At 37.7% G+C, this 24,775-nt stretch overlaps 1 protein-coding gene across 2 annotated transcripts in view; it reads right to left on the bottom strand.

Annotated features, from left to right (window-relative positions):
* The window catches only part of LOC111924835 (ras-related protein Rab-10-like), a 32,278-nt gene that overhangs the window by 2,342 nt on the left and 5,161 nt on the right, over positions 1-24,775 (bottom strand). The window contains exons 2-5 of one of the 2 annotated variants that reach the window (XM_086889325.1): positions 23,689-23,749; positions 20,422-20,560; positions 12,148-12,237; positions 7,190-7,291 (exon numbers count right to left, since the gene is read on the bottom strand). In XM_086889325.1, coding sequence (XP_086745451.1) covers positions 7,190-7,291; positions 12,148-12,237; positions 20,422-20,560; positions 23,689-23,749 — 392 coding nt within the window. The remainder of the gene's footprint in view (positions 1-7,189; positions 7,292-12,147; positions 12,238-20,421; positions 20,561-23,688; positions 23,750-24,775) is intronic. The other variant, XM_086889316.1, reaches the window with a different exon arrangement.

Below are 24,775 nucleotides of genomic sequence, written 5' to 3'. Positions count from 1 at the left end.
TTTTTAAAAAAAGGAGCAAGGCAGAATCAAAAGTACACAAACATAACCTTGTCATCTCAAGGAACAAGATACCACTCTGGTTTAAAGATAAGATTCTGAAGGGAAAATAAAGGCTTTGGAAGGTAATGGTACAGTAAGAAACTTAATTTCACTCAATTGAGACCAAGAAATAACATTGAGCATTAATTGTTGTGAACATTAACTAAATATGTTTTGTTTCACCCATGCTTTTTCTTGAGAAGAAAACAATCAGTTTAAGTAGTAAAAGAGTTCTAGAAAAATCCCCATTTGAACAGTTTCAGAATTCAAGTTTCACTTATGTAGCAGAAACAGGTAATTTGAAGATGTTGCAGATTATACTTCAAGACCAAACTTCATGCTTTCAGTCAAAGGGGAGAAAATTACATTTCCTTAAACACTTGGATACTTATTCGCATCTTTAACATTTTACTACTTATAATACTTTTAGATGGTAAGTAAGCTGTTTGTATATCCTTAGCAAGGATCCTCAGTACTGCTAAGTGATTAAGAATGGTGAAACATACTTGATAATGTGACAGTTCGTATAATCTCTAAAATCATTATTTGATAGTTCATCTACAAACTAGCCAGGACAGACAGACAAGAACCACCACTCCACAAATAAAGAACATCCATTTAAAAATCCATTTAAAAGCTGACTACTGATAATTTCTTCAGTTTGTAAGACTCTTCCATACAGGGTCTTTGTGAAGCAAGTAAGAGTCTGGGATCTGTTTAAGCAAATGTGCTGCACACACATTTAAAAAGTGCACATTCATAATCTAAAGAGATACAGAAAGTCCTGAAGCAATGATCAGATTTGGGTAATCCCACATAGCACTCAGCCTCAGCCAAGCCTTGGAAGGGGTGGGGCACCCCCTCTCCTAAAATTACAGCAGGGAGGTATGCAAATCTCTCCCACCTGTGAGAACAAGGCTGGCAGCATTCCTCCTCCAGGGCTCCATGAACACTAACACATCCAGCTCACATTTCACCTCAGCTTGTTGAAACTCACTGCCCCACAAGTCAGCCAACAAACAACTATGAACAGCAAAAGACCGTGAAAAGGTGAAAAGAACCAAAATGGTACCAAGAAGCTGGAGTTTCCACTTCAGTATCTTGGGCAAAGTGGGGTTTTGAAAATACCGCCACAGACACAGATGCTGCTGTACCCTGCAGTGATTTCAGTAAGATGTTGAAACTTCCTGCTATCAAATACTAGTTTTTCCTGTTAAATAGCACAGCAGACATGTCTCACCTAACTGGCAGGCATCTCTGCAAGCTGATTTTAAACTTCCTGCTTAAAACTCCCCTTCTGGCTGTCTCTCCTGCCCACTTCAAAGCAGAATTTGTATCACTGGCATGCAATACATACCTAGACATAAGAGTTGTGATGAGATGGCTCAGTTACTGATTTTTTTTTTTAAATCAAGGCAAGAAAGCTACAGTGGTATACAAAGGAAAATGTAATGAAAAATCCCAACAACCTTTCTGAAAGGTTTCTAACAAGTAAATACATAAATCTTCATTAAGCTCAGCTGCCCATTCCTTGCTGAAAACCTCCTCAGATTAATGGTGGACCCACCTTCTCCAGCACCAATTTTTGGTATTTTGATACTGGTTTAGTTATTTTGAAAGTGGGGCTCACTGTGGGTTTGGAAAAATTACAGGATTTTGCTTTATCTGTATCATATCCCTGGTCAAAGTCAGACCTGGAGTGCTTGCTGAAAAATTAGAAGCTTTGGAGAAACAAACAAAAGAGTCTGTAACTAAGGTTACTATTATTTATAACTTCTTTAAATTTTGAGGATTTTTACTCTAATTAAAAAATGATCCTACTTAATTACTGAAATAATTTTGTTTATATTTAACAATGATTGTTGACAAAGACTGGCAGAGAACTTCATGCAACAAAGTCCCATGTGACTTCAGTGCCCAATCTGCCATAAGAGAGACTTTAGTTATTAATAGTCCCGACACTTTTTATGTATTTCCTCTATATTCTGTAACTCAAATTACCTGTTCAAAATGCAAGAGAGTAGTCTCACAATCACAATGGGCTGGACATGGCACAAGCAGTATTAAGCAAGGGCTAGGGATATATTAGCAGGGAAGGCAATCACTGTGGGAACAGGTACAGGATCAGGAGAGGAGGACATGAGGTCTGGCACAGCAGGATCTAACTGCTGCTGACTATATTCCTCAAGGAGTGTAGGTGAAAGTCTTGCTCCCAAAGCCTGCTATTCTACCATATCTAAAACATCTAACCCACTGGCAAAGCCTGGGGCTCTATCTCCCTCTCCTGTTACTATCATGTAGACTGTAACAATGTTGTACTGCAATTAGTTATTCACAAACTTGGGAAGACAGCTGTGGATCTCCTGTGAGGTTCATCAACCCTAGAGATCATCTAGGTGAGGGTTAATATAGTTGCATCATAACAACTCTATTTAAGAGAGCAATATGTCTTCAAAGTCAATATCCTGCAGAAGCAGCAAATGCCAGAAGTAAGCCAAGTCTGTAACTTTTGTTCTCTTGAAGTCTAATTTATTTAATTTGAATCATATGAAAACATATAGGTTGAGATATGGAGGCCTCCATAATCAATGCAGGGAGAAAGACACCTCCAAAACACAATTTTACCTTAAAGACTCATCTCTTTCCATTGAATAGAGATGATTCCAGACAACCACACCAGTCATGCAAATTTTAGCTTGCTAGGATTGCATGCTAAAATGAATCTCATCCCCTATACACAGATGTTGTGATTAAGTTTTGATTTACATTACCTAATTATATGCTACTGTTTCCAGAAGAATATCTGGCTCATTCAATGTCCAGAACAGACTTTTTAAAAAAATTAAATGACCGTAGTTAAATTTGCCTTACACTGCACCAGCACAAAGTGAGTTGGTACCATTTATCCTCTCTGCTTTAATCTGTACCTTGGTTCCCACATGTGCAATGCTGAATATACCTAATGTTACTAAGAAAGTCAAGGAGATAAAAATCTAAAATGTATCTAAAGTACAGCAGAACATGCATTATAAAAAACCTCTCGAAGGAATTATTATTCTGTGGTCAGTACAAGATAAATAAAGGGCAAATAAAGCCTGGGGCTCCATGCATGACTAAGGATAATAAAGAAACACTGAGTATGCACTACTGGAGACACAGGGATCTTTTAGACAAACTAACAATTCCATGAACCTCAGCAATAATGAAATCCGATTTCCTATGGATTTGGGTCTTGAAGTGAATTAAATTTGATATCTGTGATGCAAGCTCCAGCTGGAGTAGCTGGTTGAAGCACTTTTCAGTCTCTCTGTGGTCTCTAATATTCTATGAACTAATGCTGGAGACTTTCCTTCTGCAGAGTACTCTGCCTCTCACCTTATTTTCAAGGAACTACTCAGGAACTTAACTATCTTTCAGTTTGATCTGTCAAATTTGTTTAAAATCAGCTAACAAGTTCCAAAGGTACTTTAAGAGCAAAGGAATAGAAAACCCAGTATAATCTCAACAATCTTGTTGCCATAGGAAAGAGATGTAAAGAAATGAAGGAAGAACAAAATTGAGGCCTGCTACTTCTGAGTGTTCATTTCAAATGACATCCAGTTGTTAACCATTAAATGTTACTCTCAACAGCACAGGGCAAGGTCTTAAATGGATTTTCACTGTTCTCAACTCAGCAGATATATGTTTATTTAACATGATTAAAATAATCTTCGTAAATCACTCTTGAGAGGTAGGCAGAATATAAGTTTTAGTTAGTTTTATTGCAGTTTTCAGAAAAAGGTGATAACTTCTTATTTCCATTTTTTTAATGGAGTTCTGTCCTGATCCTAGTTTAGAAAAATACCAACAATCACACCCAAAAGGACATAAACAAAGGCTTGTATCAATTTTTTAAAAATCTACTTGAGAACACTACTGCTTGCCAGGCATGAAACCAAAGAACACAAAAGAGCAAATTCTAACTGCATTCTGGGTGGTTTTTTTCTGGTTTTGGTAGTTTTTAGAGGACTGACTCACAGGTCCAAATAGTTCACTGGCAACCAGAAGGATTGTCAAAGAACAGCTGTCATCTATTAATGAACAGGTTTAGGCATATCTGAGATTCATGAGAATCATGAATAAATAAAATACTGTTATTTGTCAACATGTCTAAGCAAACTCCAGGAATAATCTATGTCATTAACATTTATTTCCACTGCAGCCTTTCAAATACAATCAAATTGGTTATTACTGCCCTTCTCCAAAAACTCATCTGTCAGAGGAAGTTAAAACTCAAGTACTGCATTCAGTTATTGTTAACTCATTGGTTTGAAAATTACGAGTTCTCAGAAATACAGTATGAATCCTTAGCCGTTACCAATGCAAGCTGTCAAAAAGACATCCAATGGTTTTAATGAGACTACCCATGTAAATTAGAGCTGCAGGATCAACACCCAGCATAGAATGGCTGAGATGGAAAGTATCTGAAAGCTCAAGCAGCACTTTAGTTATCCAGATCACTGGGATACAGAAGTCTTCTCTCTCCCTTAAGCGCACTACAAGACGAACTACAAAAGAAGAGATGGGAAACCACAGCACAAAATAGTGACAATACACTAAAACACTTGTCCTTTTTTTGTTTTGCGTTGTTTCAACGTCTTTAATATGAAACTTCTTAATTTTTTTTCTTTCCTCAATCCACCACTGAACCACAGCTTGATCTAAATTTTGAAAGAATCAAGAAGCTTAGTACTTCTGTGTGTGCTCTATAACTCTGGACATCAAACTTCCCCATCTATAGGAGAGTTTCGTGTAAATTAAGTTACTAAGGTCATGTCCACAGCAAATGACAAGCAAGAATGTATATAAGAAGTCCTAGATTTCCTTATATTAATACAGTCTACTGCAATGTATCTGAGAATGGTCTACTGCCTGCCAGCCTGCCCTGATTATTTATCTTATCTCTGAATAAGGTTCATGCACTTCCCAAAAGCATCGCCATAATAGACTGTTCTAGGGAGTTCCTTTCTTCTGTGGGACTGGGAAAGCAGTGATGTGCTTGCACTGAAGCATCTCATCTGTCTGGGACAGATGGTCCATTGCAGAGGGCAGGGAGGCCCAATATCCCCAGGCATAGGTTCCTTGGACCAAAGCACTGTGTAAAGCTGTATCTCCTTTTTACAATCAGCAAATACGTATTTCACACTACCAAATGGATGTGTGACTGAAATTATCTCAGACTGGCATCTATCATGTAATTTTTCACAGCTACTAGTCACACTTGCTACTGCATTTTCCATTCTCCAAAATTTCATCAGTTAGAGGAAGTTAAAATTCAAGTACTACATTCAGATTTCACAGTTTTGTGAACAGGCAAATTATTTTGTCGAACCTGAAAACCATGATGAAACTATGGTAGATTTTTTTTTTTCCCAGCAAATGCTTTCTTATCAGTCCAGTGGTAAAACCAATTGGGCTAAAGGGGCTCTTGTTTAAATCAACAAATGTATTTTACTGAAAATGGCAAATTATACACCAAAGTAATGGTACATGATGCCTTACCAGGATTCAAAATATTTTTAGCAAAGGTGAAACGTTACTACAAACAAGTATGAGACACTCTCATGGGCTTGTTTTCCAAACACACACACACACACACACACACAGCATACAACTGTTCAAAGCAGTTCTAATTAAAACCAAGCAGTAATATAACATATTCAACGTGGTCTGAATTTTTTTCCCATGTCCACACCACAAACCCCATGAATTTGCATGAAGGTGAGTAGGAATACTGAAGTTTCGCTTACTGTAAAATAAATATAGGCGATCTCAATATGAAAAATACCCAAACATCATTTCTGCATGCACAGAGAATTCTCTTAGATATCATCCAAACACACTCTGCAGAAATGCTCACTTCACATGTATTTGTCTTTGCAGCAGTTATGATCATAGCTATTGTTTTGTAGTTTTCATGTTTCATACTAACAATATATTCTCTATTTACACTAGACATTTTTCATTTAAAACAAAATCAGAGTTATCTTACTTGAGACAGTTTTCCAAGCTCAGTAACTCAAGGACCTGCCATTATCTTCCTGTTCTAAACAGTATTTGACTGTTCAGTTGCTGAGCTTCATTTTCATGTTAAAGCAACCAAAATCTTTCTTGCCCTTTTTTTCCCTCCTCCTAAATAACCAACTACAGCTTGTGTTACTATGTAGTATGACAGGACCCTGATTTAGAAGCAGTCCAACCCTGAGCTATTATTCTGACCATCCCCTATGGCTACTTAATCACAACACTGCGACTTGTGACTCTGTCAGTAATTTTGCTCATTTATCTTTATTATGACTTGAAGAGTATTCGGAGTGGAAGGTTAGTTTTGTATAACTAATATTGGTGATGAATGACAGTGATAATACATTGCATGAAGAACATCTATTAATGTCTAAAATAATATTCTACTGCCTAAAAATAAATTGCAATGCAAAACATTTTCAGAGCTAATGAACAATAATTCAGTCCTACAAAAGAATTGCAACTCTGAGGAGTAAGGACCTTTAAACCGACACACTCAAGTTAGAGATGCTGACTCTGACAGCTACAATATTGATTCTACCACTAATTAAGTCAAATCTTTAGGCCCTGATAACTTCAAAAGCACTAGTGTAAGTCAGCCAAACAAACAGCTATGAACCTTGGATAAAACATTTGATTGCTGAACATAAAAGCTCCACAGATTCCATCATGATGCAGCATCTTCACTGTGTGCACACTCTGCAGAAGGAAAAAGGAATCTTCCTAGCACAGAAGTGGAACTACTCTGGAGCTGTTAACCACTCCCTTAAAAAAAAGTATGGGAAATAAAGCCACAAATACAGTCTTCTTGAATTTTCACTTTCTCTCTGAACTGTATTGTACCTGCTCACCTCTTCTGTTTTTCTCTTCTTTCACTATTCACATCAATAGAGTCCCACTCTCTTCTTCTCCCCTATGTTCCTCCTCTGTATGCCTGCAGCTACAGGATTTGCCCAAAATACTAACTCCATAAGGCAAAACCAGCATCAGCTGTGTTTTGCTTAAACTGTTCTGTAGTTACAACTTTATTTAACCAATCTGCCAAGAAAAATCTCCCATTTTCTTTCTCCTTAGGAAAGAAGCCTACCTTTTCCAGGATTTCCTTAGTCAAGACTGAGAATGCATGCTCAATGTTCACATTTTCTTTAGCACTGGTCTCAAAAAATGGCATTCCATACTCCCAAGCAAGCTGAAAAACAAATGTAGGAAATGGAATAAACATTCTTCCGGAAAAAAAAAAAAATTCCTAATACTAGTAGCAAGAAATATGGAGGTGTTCTGACTGCTAATACAATATAGAAATACTAATTAAGTACATGATTGCTCAGTAAAATACTCTATATTCATTCTCTGTTTATAAATTTCAGGTGCCTCTTAAAACATTCTTCTTAAATTCTTGTGTTTTCAAAACAGCTTTTTAAACCAATCTTTACTTGTAAATAACAAGAATAAACTCCCATGGGTCTGTTCTCAGTGTTTTGATTTATTTGGAAAATGAGCTGTCTCCTAAGCAATTATTTAAAGGAAACTAATGGAATGCCTGCAGATAAAAATATGACAAAAAATGTTGAAAAAAAGTGGCATGATGAAATATAAAAAAGAGATGTTCCTTTATGCTAGACAGAGAAGCACAGAGATAACAGGCAAGCAAAGAAAACATATGCATGCAAAAAGATATTGTGGTAAAAGGCAAAGAGAGAAAATACTTAGAAGGACAGCATAGACTTTACATTGGTTGGTTTTATTTAATTTACTCCTGTTGTTGTATTTCCAGTGTATTTCCACTACAGATAACTTTGAGATATGTTGTCATGAAGAAAAAATCCCAACACAATACACATGTATTATAATGAGATTTCAAAATTTTAGTCAAAATATAATAAAGATTACACTAAAGGTTTAAAAAAAAAAAAAGTAAGCAAAATGGTTTCTTTCCAAAATGCTACAAGAAAATGTAGTTCTGAAAATAAAGATGAGATCTAACTGATTCACTAGACAGAGACCACTTCATAACTTATGGGATTCTGAAACTCAGTGGACTGCTGGGAGCTGGTTTTGGTACTGCAGCAACTTGTTACAGGAAGTTAAGATCATTGACCTATTGCCAGTACAAAACAATAATGCATAAGAGTTCATAAATAAAAATGCAAACAATAAAAGAATACTGGGCTAATAAAGAGAACTGGTTTCCTGATTATGAAGTACACAGAAACTACTATTAAATATCCCTTTTCCTTCCTTGTACCATGTAACAGGTTCCTAAAGGCTACTTGTGTACAAACTCTTATGAACACAAACCAACCCTTTTTATTATGAAATCACAGAAATAATTTTGAAAGATAACCCCACTTGAAATGAGACTACTGCCCACGCAATATTGGGTCAGCCCCGGCTTTGCCTACAAAAGTCTTGAAATCCACCTCTGTTGGAGATTCTGTAGCTTTTATGGGACCCTCTTCCATGGCTACATCAACCTTCTAGTGCAACTGGTTCTCCTCAACTCCAACCTGAACCTCCCAAGCCAGGATTTGCTGCCCTTCTGTTTATTATCTGTCTCTAATGAGAAGAAGCTATTTCTGTCATTCCTTTAGTGTCACTTCAGTTGCTGTAGACCAGTAACTGCTCCTTAGCCTGCTTTTTACCCAGCTCCCTCTCCTCATGGAATACTAGACCCCAATCACCTTTATAGCTGTCTGCTGGACCAGCTGCAGTTTCTCAATACCCTTCTTGAAATGGGAGAGCCAAAGCTGGACACAACATTCCATGTGGCTTTGCCAGCACTAAGAAAGGGGGGTAATAATCTCCCCAGATCTATCATACATTATCCTTCTAATGTAGCCCAGCACCTTTAAAGCTATGAAGGAATACTGGTGACTTATGTTGAAGCTGGTGTTCACTGTAACTTATCAATCTTTCATACCAGGGCAGTGACTCATGCCTTGGATTATTCCATCACAGGTGCAAATCCTAGCACTTCATGAACTTCATGATGTTTCTGTTGACCCAGTTCCCAAGTTTATCAAGGTCCCACAGAACTGGTGTTCTCCTACTCTCCTAACTGGGTGCCAGTGACACCCCTTAATCTCAGGTCACATGCAAATCACCTTCTATCATCAGCCAAATCACCAATGAAGATGCCGAACAATGTGACTGAGGCAAGGCTGTTGCCTTGTTGCCTATAGTTCCCTGAATCTTCTTCCTTGCCTTTTTTAGAAGATACATATCATGCTGGCATCTTTCTAGTCAAAAGGGATCTCTCCCAACCACCATGATTTTTCAGAGTTGAATGATAGTGGCTCAAATGACAATGATCAGCCCTTTCAGCACAACTGGGCAAACTTCATCATGTCTACATGCATGTGCAACTTTCCAAAGCAATTTCTAATCCAAAGCTTTCCCACTGCTAGCTGACCTGCTCCTTCCCAAACCATGCCAGTACCTGCAGAGGCCTGGGAGCAAGCTCTGCTAGTGAAGACCAAAGAAAAGAAAAATCAAATCAAATCAAACAAAAAACCTTGAATACTTGAGCCTTCTCTGTGTCATATTACTACATTGCCTACTACATCTATCAATGCACCCCCATTTCCTCTACATGTGCACAATATTGGTCACAGAAGATTAATGTCAGTATTTTTTCCCTTTACCCTGCATACTGCTAAACTCTGAGGCAAGCAAGTCCTCCAAAAATGTAGCTCAGTGGAAAAACCCCCACTGGTCCAGTGGTAAAGCAGTTGAAAGTATGAACACATATCTGGCTACACGCTCTCTGAAAGACAACAGAAAGGTGTATTCAAAGAACTACTTTTTTTCCTTGGGAGCACCTTAAACAGATTCATAAATAAAATACCTAAATACATTTACAAACCTGTGGGAATTATGCTGCTAAGAAATGATATTTCATAATATCCTTGGAGTTTGGAGAACTTGTGTGAAATAAGCTTATATCTTACCAACAACAATAAAATAAGTAATGTTAATACTACTTCCTAGGAAAGTGTTGGTATGATTTCTTAGTGCTGAATCAGAGAGATATGTCTGAAATACTCCAAAACTGTGCAGAGCTCTATTACATGTGAAAAATCAGCTTTGAAACTATAAATCAGCTTTAGTTATGAAGACAGCAAAAGGAAAAAAAAAAAAAAAAAAGGAAGAAGATTTTACTTGGCTTTTTCTGTTAGAAAGATTTGATAGGAAAAAAACAACCACATTCTACCAAGTCATATAACCCTTCAACATTTTTATCTTTCAATGAAAAAGATAATGATATTGGGGGGTGAACAGAGGAGCCCAAAAAGGCCGAGTTAAAACTTTTATCAAAATGAATAAGAAGCAATCAATACAAGAAAATTATACTTCATAATGTTAAAATTAAATATCAAATTTCCGAGTGATGACAATTACATTAGTTTGCAGAAAATTAATTATTACATGATTTTGTACAAAAAGAAACAAAAAAAAAACAAACCTCAGCATTAAATTGAAATGAAATGAAATACAACAGCCACTCAGTTATAACAGGTTTTTACAGAAATGCCAATATAGACTATGAGATTCCCAGGGAATCTAGAGTTCCTCTGTGCAAGAGACTGAACAAAACAACACTTAAAGCTCATACCATCAGGGTAATATGAAATATGTAGCTACAGATTATTATTTGTCAAAGTAATCAAACTGCTTTCTCCTCTTAATAAGGATATTTTCTTCTTCAGAGTGAGAGGACAATTACTGTCTCTCTCTCACTGCTAATGGAATCTTTCTCCAGCACATTCAGTCAGATCCTTTAGCACTCATGTGCTAAATCATGTTAAAAGAAGAAATAGTGTAACAGAAGAGTTGCCTTGCCTCGAAACACAGGGGAAATCTAGAAAACAGACTCATTGAGGAGGAGGTAATGATTTGTTTCTGAAAAAAAAAATACTACATTAAGAGGAATTTTGGTTGCATGGTTAAGAACCCAGAAGTCAGAAAACGTCATGGTTAATACCCATGCAAAACCCTGCTGCTGCCCTCTGGTGCACAGGCATCCAGCGACTCTCTAGGTTTCTGACAGTGCATCCTTTGTGTGAGACTACAACATGTATTTTTCAGCAACCTTATTCCTTGTACACAGACATGGTAAATTAACACTGAAAGCATCTTGCATGTGAACTATGAAATCTCAGGAGTGTAATGTTGTCCAAAAGGTGATGTTATTTTTTTAAAGTTCCCTAATCTGGAATTATATAATTGGCAAGAAGCTATCAGTGTGTTTTTCTTTAAACGTGAGACATCCTGCTTGACTCACCATGCCTGAAAGCATAACAGGAGGGATAATGCCAAGTTCCAGAGAACAGATGCATACAGTTTGCAGAAGCAAAATTTACTAGTATATAGGATACACACTCCTGCAATATTTAATTATTATCATAGCATAGCTTCTGAATTTCCTCACTGGCTCACAGTGAGAGACATTTGCTATTCCTTTTAGAACAACACTCCCCACTTAGTAAGTTCTGCCCCCACTCATGGTCAGCATGAAACTCTACTGTAGTCTCAACTATACACCACATATGCAGTTTTGGGGAGCTGGATGTCCAATATCTGTCCAGTCTTATTTAAGGTTCTTCACAGACAACGGAGATCATTTTACACAGGCTGACAGAATATTCTTTAAAGTCAGACTGTAGCAAAAATATCAGTGATGTGTGGTATCAGAAAAATTATGCAGAATGTATTGCATTTTAATATTACACATTACAACAGTACTCTGAAAATACAGTCTATATAAGATTTCTGTTGAGTATATATATATATATTTCTGCAGTCTATATAAGATTTCTGTAAAACTTTTAAAGTACATCTTAGCATTTAAAAGAACCAGTATTCTAAAGAGATCAGCTAAGAATTACTTAATATATTTCTAACACTCCAGAGCTCCACAACTGTTCTTCTATAGCAAGTCCTAATAGAACTTTTGGAATTCAGAAGCTTTTTTCCACTTTCAGTTTAACAGCTCAGTCACATACTAAGAAACTCAGGAGGACCCAAAGAAAGTACCAAAGATACCTTTTCTCCTTTCTGTTTTGGAACTACCCGTTCTGACTCCTTATCACACTTGTTGCCCAACAGTATTACGTCCACTTCATCACCTGCTTTCTAAAAGAGAACCAGCATTAGTAAGTGTCAAGTAAGAAAAAAGCAAACAACAAAAGCCCTTCACCTTCAGCTCACACTAACCTTCAGCACACCATTTCCTTGAAAGTAAAGGCTGAATTCTGCCATGACCTTCATATGTGCAAATATTTTCCACCAGTTACTGGGATTTGGAGGAAAACAGAAAGAATGCAAAGAGCAGAAAAAAGCTATTTAGAAGTGCACATGTAATTTCCAACCCCTTTTATAAGATATAAAGTATAAGGTGCATGGGCACCATCTTCTGATGAATGGTCCATCTTGAGGCTTTAAAATGACTGGAAATGCCCTGAATTCACACGCACTGCCCTCCTTAAAGTAATAGATTAATGGATTAGCATATGACTCTGGTCTACATCCAGCACTCACAAGTAAAAAAGCAGGTATTTGCTGCACCTGAAAGAGCACCTCTGTACATCACTGTTGCACACAGACAGTAAAATTACTTTCAAAGTGTTCAAACTCAACATAAAAGTCTGATTATTCCAAGACACTAGGAAGAAGGCAATAGACTTTTAATGAAGTAAAATTTTAAAACCTCATTGATTTCAAAAGGAAGAAAAATCTACCTTTTTGACCTTGTCTCCTTCTCTGTTCCTCTAATCCACTCACATGCATGATGACTATGAAATGCACTGGGTTTTTAGCATCAGTGTTATTTTAAGATAAGTCACTGTAACTATATGCAACTGGAATAATGTCAAGGAAAGGAAATAGTTCTGCAACAGCATGTGAAATTTGAAAACTAATTTGTTGTGAAAATCATAATATTTAAAATCACTTTTGGTGCTTAAGCGGAGGACATCGAGGGTCTCAAATCTACAAACAATTGAAGCTACTGTAGTCTGATGCTATGGCTTTTATTCTGGAGGTACATGCTCCCACAGCTTCACTGATGAGTCAAAAAGCCTGGTCTCAGGCTACAGATCTCTCTACAGGGACTTTGATGAAATCTCTGATCTCTGTCAAATCCTTAACATTTGTAAATTTGCCATAAGACAAAATCAATCACAACCATACAGAGAAAAACCTCTATTCATTAAAGGATGTCAGAATACTATTTTTAGTCTATTTCTGCTTTTACAACTATTTGAAGAACTATTTTATCACTAGGCACAATTTAATATTAAGGAACACTATTTCTTTTTTTTTTTTTTTTTAATCCATTCTCCTCTTAGAGTCATCTAGATTTATTTCATACCCACAGCTTATTAAAATGAAGTAAATTTCCTAAGAGTATGAAGTACAGGCCTAAAATAATGAATCAATCTAACCTGGATTAACAGACCAAAATGCTGGCTGTTTAAGAATGCACTGAAGCTTCACTCATTAAGATCAGTGGCTCTCCTATGTAAAATCACATACATCAGTCCCAAAATAGGGTAAATAGACAATTATATAATCAACTTTTAATTCAGAAGAAGACTGAAGGTTGATGAAGGTTTTACGAGTGACATTTGATTTCACTCTGCAGTTAAAGGTTAGAGGGAAATACCTGCATCCTGCATGCACAAACCCACTGAATTAATTCTGTAACTTAATTTCTATATAAACAGCAGTAGGAATGTTCCTTCTAAACAGTTTCAAATAGTATCAGAACTTAACTGAGGTCTGAGGTACCAGGCCTTTCAGCAAGTATTCATTAGTACTACCAATCACAAAGTATTTACTTTTGCAAACAACTACTATTTCTACATCAATATAATGTATTAATGTATTTGCACTTTGTCTGGATCCTCCACCAAAGCACTTATAGTTCTCCTTTTTAAAAGATAGTATCTTGCAGTTTCTTGCATTTAGAAAACTGAAGATTGTTAGTCAAAATTATGTCCATTTTAAATTCTGAAAACTGATTATGTATGATGCCTTAAAAAAACAAGTCAATACAACTAAGCAGAAGTTTGACCATGTGTTCAGCTGGCATAAAAACTGCATGGGTTTTGATGACTTGAACTGGCCAAAAATATGGCTTTTCAGTGATTCCAAAAGCTGGCTGTATATTCTCATACTCTGTTATTTATAGCCCAGGAATAAGCCTTCCAAATGCAAAATCTATAGCTAAAAAGATGAAGGTTATTTTACAGTTGTTAAAATCCTATTATGCAAGTCAGCACTGAGTAAGCTCATAGAGTCAGGAAACATTTTTCCCTCATATTATGGAGAAGTACTATTAAAAATTTCATCAATTTCATCAAGGCAAAAAAGATTTTTTTCTAGATAGAGATTTGCCCTGGTTTCTCAAAAATGTCAATTTTTGGTTCACTCTCACAGTTTTTCTTTGGGTTTTAACATTTCAAATTTCACATTTTACTGAAGGTTAAAATAAATATAATCTTAACCTGGAGAATACGTACATTATTTTATTTTGAAAAGGAAAATATCATCACTGTATTTCTCTGAAAAAATTGGAGCCAAGAGATTTACTGAGACTGACCGAGTTTTCTCAAGTGTTTGGTACTGCTTGGAGCCACCAGGTTTTTGCAGAAGGGTTTTTCTTCCACTGGTTCCCAGGCAGCTGGATCTGGCAGCAGCAGGAGCCAGGCTGCTCTGAGCAGCGGCCACGGGAGGGAGCAGCAGCAGAGCTGCAAACTCAGCAGTGCCACATCCTGGATTTGGAACATTGGACACTCACATCACGGTACCACAGTCTCTGCAGCATACTACTGATAGGGGCCAGCCACCTATGCCCTTCACCTCACTGCTTAATGTCCCCCCAGCCAGGGAAATACACAACCTGACTATAAGGCAATTAACAGAAATCAAAAATGCAAAAGCAAAAATATCTTGCTCATCCATTTTGTTTATAATTTGTCTGGGGATTTGGGTGGGTTTTTTCTCAAATGTTAGGTCTTTTTTTCCCCCTACAGTTTTTATTTTCCAGAAGTGCTGTGAATTTATGTGAGTATGAAAAGTAGCAGACACCTTTTCTGTAAGAAAACTACACCATATCTGTACTTATAGGTTATTGGAAAACTATCCCTTCACTTCTTAAATGGTGAACACAGAATCTACCAAGAATGACTCCAACCTCCCCTGCAGCAAACTGACTATGATGATTATGAGCTCACTGAGACTCCTCGTATAAATCTATCTGTCCAGGGATACATCTTTCAGAACACCAACTTGTCCCTCCACCACAACTCCAGGGGGCAGTTGTGAAAGGCTGCATGACATTGATACTCATTAATTACAGATGGAAAAGGCAACAGAAGTTTATTTGTAGGTCAAAACAGTGAAACTGAGAACCCATACCTGATAAATACACTGTGGAAATTCTTAAGTAATCTGTGTTTGAAGAAGAAATGTAGCATTAATATAGTTTTTCACATTTAAAGAAGATGCACATGGTCAAACATCAAGACGAAGACAGAGCTGGAGAAAGCCATAAAACTGGGAAGCTTCTTCTTCTTACCATTAGATAATGACACTAGAAACATATCCTTTGTAATAGTGAAGAACAATTTCTTAGAAATAGATTGTCCTCAGAATCTCTTTAAAAGCATCACATGGGCAGTGTTTATATCAGGATTGCCAAACACCTCTTTCCACATATTTTTCCAAGCACCACCTTATGACCTCAGTTACAAATACCTGGTTTCCAGGACTTCAGTAGAAACAAATGAATGATAACACTTATTTGTCTATTAGTAAATTTAGAATGCAATTTATCCCAAAACCAACCTAGGGCTACACACAAACGCATTTAGTAAAATGAAAAGAGAAAGACTTTTAAGTTCTAATCAGAGCCATAACAATAAACCTATCTATGAACTGGGACAATTTGATCTTTTGACATCAAGCCCTCCCATCTGAGCAAGAAAAACTCAGAAGAGTTTCAAGTCAAACTAATTTATATTTTTAAAGTAGTTTGCTGTGCTGCTTTTATTTAAGTGTGATGCAGAAACACTGAAAGACAGACTAGTTTCCCAAAAGCACCAGAGGAACCAAACCAAAAAAGGGCACTATGCAGAAATGGCAGCAACTCAACAATTCACACAGTTCATATCCTGGTTGAGGGGGTCACTTCTTCAGGTAAGACAAATAGATGGTTTATGTCTTTAAAAACACTCAACTACTGTCACCAAGACTTTCACAAGAAAATAAAATTATCTTCTCCATGCAGAAAATTCTGTGATGGTAGACAATTTCCAGCACAGACATAATTGTTAGGAGCTGGTATTGCCAACTCTCATGGCTGCACCAGGAGACTAACACAATTAAACACAGCCCAAGGTACTTAGAAGTAAATTAAGACCTACCATCTATGTCAACAATTTCTGGAGACCCAGACGCCACATGCGAATAATGCAGTGATTTAGGCTGGCAAGAACTTCCAGAAGTCAGCTGGTCTAGTCCCCTTCTCAAAGATGGGCCAACTTCAAAATCAGATAATCAGATTGCTCAAGACCCTGCTGAATGGAGTTTTAAGTGGCTCCTTTAAGTGATCCTCTCTGGGCACCTATTTCAGTATTTGAACCACTCTGTTGTGAGGAACCTTTTGCCAGTGTTAGTTGGAATCTTGTTCAAAACATCTTGTAAAAAACAGTTTTCTGCAAATGGATTTGGTACACAGCTGCTTGCATTTATTTAATTTTCAAAGGTCAAATAGCATCAATATTTCAGAATAGGTGCATACAGTAACTAAAGTCCATGTTAGCAGGAGGAGCACTTTAATAAATTTGACATACCCTGAAATCCTACAAATAAAGAATGGTTTCCAGTTCTAAAGTTATCTTCCTGCAATTATCATGCTCCTAATGAATGCATTACAAATCCAATACTGCTATATTGGACTTGCCAATAATGTTCCAAGATATTAATCTGTGAGTGAGCATTCTTCTAGTGAGCTTTTAAAAAGTGCAGTCATGTTACAGTTTCATCTAGTTCTGAATTCAAATTTTACTGCAATACAGATATGGCAGCATCTTTGTGTCTTGTATTTCCTTGGACAATAATTCATTTTTAATAGTAAAGCTGCTGTATTCCGCACATTTACTGAAATATAATGAGAACATTACTGCTAATTTTATTGTAATTGCACTGACTGGCCAGTTTTTATAAAATCAATGGGAGTTTTTAAGAATGCTAAATTGCTTGGATTGTTATTTTCAACTGATGCAAAAATGGCTTAGCACACTGAACAGATTGTTAAAGAACTTTCTTCTTAAAATCTTTATGCAGAAAGAACTAAAAAATGAGACCATAATGTAATAACTGAATTGACTCAGAAATTCCTGTTTGACCTGATTGGTTCAGGTGTAAGCTTTACATTACCTAATAATCTGGTATTTAGTGAAACCTGTATTCTCTCTGTTTCCCTTTTAAAAAATTATTTCTTTTTTCTATGCTTGCATATTTTAAATGGTGCTCTAGAAACAGTCACTTTGATTCTTGGCATTTGTAGGGAATTAAATACTGGTTTGCATTCACAGACCAAAGCAAATGCAAGGAATGTCACCAACCTCCAGGAAGTAATTAATTTTCATGAAATGTCCTGTGTTTTAACAGTTATTGCTTAAAAGCATTTCTTTTGCAATGAACAGCCCCATATATTTTCACCAAGACACTTCAGAAATTGATATCCCACTAGGACTAAATTAAATTTTTTATTACTATCTAGCTCTATTACAACACTAATTGCTAGTTTTGAGATTGGTACAATTAATCACGCAATTTACATTCCTAGAAATTGTTTTAGATTATTTTTCCATTTTTTAAACTTTAAACAAAAGTACCTTCAGGGGTTAAGGCTAAACAGTCCAAATATTACTACCTTGAGTACATTCACACAAAAGCTTTTAAAACATCACAAACAGAGAGCAGGCTTGTGCAGGTACCATTTCCTGGTTGACTACAGCAGACCTAAACCTGCATGGTGGTCACAGGAGCTAGACCCAACCCACCCTCCACCCTAGCCATACAGCCCTGATACATTCTTCCTGTTTATGCCAGTGCATTGTAGCCTACTGAATCAATCATCCTGTTGATCTAATTGAAGATGAGAGGACAAAATGACCCCTTTGGGGCCAGTGTGAAGTCAGAGCAATATTTTATGATGAAATATACATGGATGGATGGATGGATGGATGGATGGATGGATGGATGGATGGATGGATGGATAGACAGATAGATAGATAGATAGATAGATAGATAGATAGATAGATAGATAGATAGATAGATAGATAGGAATGGATATATGCAGATAATCTACATTTTTAATTTCAGGTAACAGCAAACCTGCTATCATACTGTTTGCTGAGCTAAATCTTTGTTAACCATGAAACTGTACAACCAGTGGCATATCTAGCTGTGACTTTTGTTTGGCCAACAGAAGAAAGGCACATGCTTTTCTTAACAAAATAATAAAATAGATATGTTAGTTTAAAGTGTGTGCAGACAAGCCAGTAAGAATATTGTGTCACCAAATCTCCTTTGTAACACATTAGTGAAGTTAGGCACTGCTGCCACTAAGACTTTTAAGATGGCTCTAAGGTCAAGAACAATAATGTACTAGGTCACCAGAGTAATGTTTTTAAAAATGAGATAATGTGAATGTAATGTTTTCCTAAGGGTATAAGCTACCCCATGTATATATTATATATATTATTGGATATATGATCATGTGTAGTTCATTAATTCAGCTGTACACTAAAGCTGTGAAAAGAGAAAATAATGCATTTGATGGTTTTATTTCAAGTCTCCTTTCTCAAGGCAAACTCTCCCATCCATCTGCATCTAATCGCAAGAGTATTTAAAAAAGCCTGAAACTTTACTTGATTTTGATCAATGGAGAGCACTACCTTGCTTGTATTCTTACACTAACTTCCACATGCATATAACTATAAACTGCTGTGCTACTGCTGAGGGGCAATACACTGCTCCCTACAGCCTCCTCAGGATGGGAAGTAGAGAGAACAATACTGATCTTTTTTCCCTGGTATCAAGAGACAGGAGACACATGGGAATGGCTCAAAGTTGTGCCAGGGATATTCAGACTGGACATTGGGAAGCATTTCTTTCCTGGTGGTTGAACACTGGAATACGCTTCCTGGGGAGACGGTCAATTCCCCAAGCCAAATTAAGAGACATCTGGACAACGCTCTTCATAACATAATTTAATTTTGAGTCAGCTGGACTAGATGATAATTGATTGGGCAGCTGGACTAGGTGATCACTGAAGGTCCCTTACAGCTGAACTATTCTATTCTAAAACTGCCTTGCCTGTATCTAATAGAGAACACATCAAGAAAGACCTACCAAAAAAGACTTGGAATACAGGGTTACAGTCAGCTGAATGATCTTGTGTCTAAGGGTTTGCCCACTCCTCCCTCCCTTCACATTGTTTCCAGGCATTCTTCTTCTGGTCTTCCTACTCTACCTGTTTACCTTACTCCAGCTCCAATAAGTGTCAGACCCTTCTATGAGCCTCTCAAACTCACTGATAGATCAGAAAAACCACTCAATTTCATTTTCTGTGTTAGTTTTCTACCACATTAGGAAGTCAGAGTGAGGCACAGAGGGCTCTGACAAGCTCCAGTGGGAACACATACCCCGTCTGGCAGACATGTGCTGTTGAATCACTTCCTATGTCACATGAAAGTACATATTTCTGGCTGCAGCACCATGAGTAGCTGAGCTAACCAAACAGCTTCCCATCCCACTTCCTCCCTCTTGAAATCATCTTCTCAAGGAATATCCAGCAAGGACAAAGAGGATTTTTAATTCCTTTGATCTTGAGATGAGGTAACTACACTGAAGTAATGAAATTAGGAAAGGGAAATCACTGGCTGTGATATGGAGTTTTGATATGGAATCTAATTAAAATCCCAGGATGAGCTCATGCAGACTGATCTATGCATTGCCACACCAGTGACAAGCACACAGAAACTCAACATGCACAAAGAGGGATTGGAATCTATGTTTTAGAAGTACTTCAGAAAACATTCCTCCATCAACATGGGCTTGTCTAAATATAAACCAGGTTCCAATTTCAGATGACAGTAATTCTACTATCTCACTGTGTGCTGAGTTAAATGCAAGAAATTCTGGTTAGAAACATACAGGAAGAAGAATACATCTCATGCAGTCGTTTAAAATGACACACTAATTACCTTCATTAAGCAACCAACCAGTGACAGATATATTTACCTCATATATGTCATTCATCCAGATTGTTATACTTTGAAAACTCTTCAGATTTGTGATGTCATATACAAGAACAAAGCCTTGTGCACCACGGAAATAGCTGGTACTAAGTGTATGGAACCGCTCCTGGCCAGCAGTATCCCTGAAGGAAATTGTAACAGACACACACACAAACAAACAAACAAACAAAAAAGAGATGACTAAACTGCAGAATCCCCAAGAAAGATTACTTTAAGGAGTATTGTCCAAATTTTAAATTATGTACTCTAACACGAAAGGAACAGGAAAAATCACAGATGAGAGAAAATCTGTGTGCCAGATACAGCAATAAAAGAAATACGCTGAAAATTTATTCTGAATAATACAGCCCTACTAGGGAAGCCAAGCCAGTGGCTGAAATCTGAGAGTAATGTCAAGTCCACCATTCCTTCTTTATATAAATAACTCAGGTGATTAAAAAAATCAGATATCAGCTGAAATCCCCATATTCTGAAAACCCCTCTGTAAACTGTGATACAAACAGCACCTGGTTTAGATGGAAGACAGGTTTTGGGAAAAGGCCATAAAATACAAGGACACAGTGATTCTTAACACATAATGCAAAAACTTGAGGAAACAAACACAAGTGAGATCCTCCAATCTGCTTCAGGAGATGTTGGCTGCAAAGTACCACACCCCAAATGTTTCTACACTAATATACCAAAAAAGAGGAACAAACCACAGAAGCTCCAAGCTTTGTCCCAGTCCCAGAGACTTACCATCACTGGCATAAGTGAAACCTGATGGGAAATAAAATAAATAAGGAAGGTGCATGCCCAGTGGAAGCAAAGTCAGATGACATGGAAAGAATACAGAGATTCTGTTTGCCACTGTAGGGAGAAAATTTGTGCGGTCAAAGCTACATTGGAGTTGAAGCTGACAGAAACATGGGAGACAATAAAAAGTTTTTTCAAATACAAGAATGGCAAAAGATAGTGTAGAAATAGCATCAGCCTATTACATGATGAGGATGGTCAACTCACCAAAAGCGACATGGACAAGGCAGAGGTGTTTAATGCATTCTTTGTCTCTTGCCTTCAACAAAGATGACAGACCAAGGGGGTCTCAGTGCCCTGAGCTGGAGGATCATGACTGTGCAAATGATCAACTCCTGTCAACCCCAAAATTGAATGAGATCTGCTTCTCCAGCTGGATCCCTACAAATCCATGAGGCCTGATGGGATTCATTTGAGAATTTTCAAATGCTGGCCAATGTCATCACAAAGCCTCTCTCAGTTTTTGAGCAGTTTTGGGAGTCTGGAGAGGTCCCAGCTGACCAGAATCTGGGTAAAGCTGACACAGTTTTCAAGAAGGGCAATTCCCTGGAAACTACAGGCCAGTCAGTCTCACTTCAGTGCTCAGTAAAACAATGAAAAATATTATTCTGGGAGATACATCTGGAGGACAACACAGTCATTGGTCGCAGCCAGCACAACAGGCCAAAGTCCTGCTTGTTGAACCTGATTTCCTTCTATAAAACGGTAATCCATCTAGCTGATCGAGAAAGCCAATAGATGTGATCTCACTGAACTTCCACAAAACTTTTGGTACTGTCTCTCACAGTGCCTTCCAGACCAAATGTCCAGCACACAGCTGGAAAACAATGCTGAATGATGGGTGAGCAACAGGCTCACAGGTCAGGCACAAAGGGTTACAGTGAATGGGGTGACATCAGGCTGGGGTCTGGGCACTGGTGGGGTTCTGCAGGGCCCCATTCTTGGCCCTGTTCTCTTCAACATCTTCATTAACCACTGGGATGCAGGACTCAAAGGGACACTAAGTACTAAGTGCCAAAGATACTAAACTGGGAGAAGCTGTTGACTCCCTCCAGAGCAGAGAGGCCCTACAGAGAGACCTTGACAAATCAGAGTTTGACTGGGCAATCACCAACTGCTTGAAGTTTAACAAGGGCAGGTGCTGGATTCTGCACCTGGGATGGGGCAATCCTGATTGTGTGTACAGACTGGGGAATGAGATCCTGGAAAGCAGGGCTGCTGAAAGAGATCTGGGGGTCCTGGTCACTGGCAAGTTGAACATGAGTCAGCAGTGCCCTGGCAGCCAGGAGGGCCAAGCATGTCCTGGGGGACATCAGGCACAGCATGGCCAGCTGGGCAAAGGAGGGGATTGTCCCGCTCTGCTCTGCACAGAGGCAGCCTCACCTCAAGTGCTGGGGGCAGTTTTGGGCACCACAATATAAAAAAGGCATTAAGCTCTTAGAGAGCATCCACAGGAGGGCCATGAGAAAAGGGGAAGGCATACATGGGGTGGCTGAGGTCACTTGGTTTGTTCAGCCTGGAGGAGACTGAAGGGAGACCTCACTGCAGTCTACAACTTAATCACAAGGCAAAGCAGAGGGGCTGATCTCTTTACTCTCATGACTAGTAACAGGACTCGAGGTGAGTCAGGGGCAGGTAGGTTGGCTATCAGGAAAAGGTTCTACACCCAGAGGGTAGCTGGGCACTGGAACAGGCTCCCCAGGGAAGCAGTCACAGCATCAAGCCTGACAGAGTTCAAGAAGCATTTGGACAATGGTCTCAGGCACATGGTGTGATTCTTGGTGTCCTATGCAAGGCCACAAGTCAGTCTTAATGATCCTGATGGGTCCCTTCCAATTCTATGATTCTTTGAATTATGCCTTAAGAAAGCAATAAACAACCCTCTAATATTTTTGCATTAAAGCCTGAGATGGAATAACTGCAGATCTAATACCGGTCAGATAATTCATATACAGATTTACTCCTTGAGAAGTTAAATACTAGTAAATAAAGATAATTTTCAGTATTAGATGCCTGGAGAGCCAGGTGTCAGAAGCATACATAACCTTAGAAAAACTTCCAAACCAAAAAATTCCCAAAGATTCATGTTATCAGAAATCACTTCTCTTGGTGACCTGTTTGAACAAACATTTGATGGGGAATGAAATGTAATATTTTCTTACTTTGTCACTTTTTCCAATGTTCCTATACAATTAAATACACTTCATATGGAACATAGATCTGCACTTGTTTGTATGCTGCAAGCTTTATTGCTAATGCAACCCAGTGACAACCATCCTTTTAACTTACATTAGCTGCTGCAAAAAATATATTCTCCTAGGATAAATTAAAATTTTAAAATTATCTAGTAGGAGCACCTGCACATTATGAAGACACACAATTAAAAGTAGATGAGACTTTTCATGTCATAATGCAATTTAGTTGGCTTTCTTTTGAGATACTAATTAAAACTTACCATATTTGAAGTTTCACTCTTGTATCATTAAACATTACTGGCTTTACTTTAAAATCAATGCCTAGAAGAAAAAAGGAAAATCTGTAACATTTCTCATAATAACATGGATTCCCTTTGAAGATTGTTTCTCAGCTCTAGTTATCACACAATTTCAAACAGAATGTGAAAAGGAACAATACCATAGAAAGAATAACTAGCCAACCATATACATTCAAAATGGAAGCTGTAAAAGGAAATTATTCACTGCTGAGTGCCAATACATTGCACAAATACAATACAAAGCAATGCCAATACCAAGCAAAGAAGGGGCAGGTCAAAGCAAAGGTGAAGATACTCTGAAACAAAAGGTAAGTATTATCATGGATTGGCAAATGATGTGAAAGCAGTTTCATGGCCTATGCACAGAAGTACATTGCACAAATACAGTGGTGATTTTCAAGAGCATGGCAGCTATGAATGGGAAGGTCCAAATGCCTACAAAGCTGTCACGTGCAACACTATTTTTCTGTCCTTACTTCCAAATCCCTAAAAAAATATCCAAAGTTACATGAGCAGAAATAGGAATTGGCTGTATGCATTAAGTGCAAAGACAAACATACATGGGATTCAATTCAAAATTAAGAGGACTGGCTCTACAGCCTAAGTCAGATCCAGAAAGCCAGTGCTAAAAACAAGTATTAACACTTAAAATCAGTGTAGAATGTTGTCTCTACAAACACTACAGATCCTTCCTCAAAGATATTTGCCTTATGATTTATAGCATTTTCCTTTATTAAATCGTCAAATTAGTACTCCAGATGTGTTAGATGATGCCTAGATTTATGAGCTTTTGAAGTTCCAGTTCTAAAATTAGAATCTGCCAGCTATCAGCTGCTATCTTAGAGTGGCATATATTTGCAGAGCAAAGCATTGTTTCCTCTATTACTTCATTGCTGAAGATTGAAATACCATTTGATAATTTCCATGATTGTTTTTTTCCCCCTGCTGAAAAACAATTAGGCTCTTTTTCTCAATTATAGTAAATTAAGGTAACGTTGTGACAACTGACCATATTGTATGCACAAAATTCCGTAAGATCAAACTATAG

Source organism: Cyanistes caeruleus, chromosome 1, assembly GCF_971803275.1.
Source record: "Cyanistes caeruleus chromosome 1, bCyaCae1.hap1.1, whole genome shotgun sequence".
Lineage (NCBI taxonomy): Eukaryota > Metazoa > Chordata > Aves > Passeriformes > Paridae > Cyanistes > Cyanistes caeruleus.
This window is presented reverse-complemented; position numbering and strand designations above follow the sequence as displayed.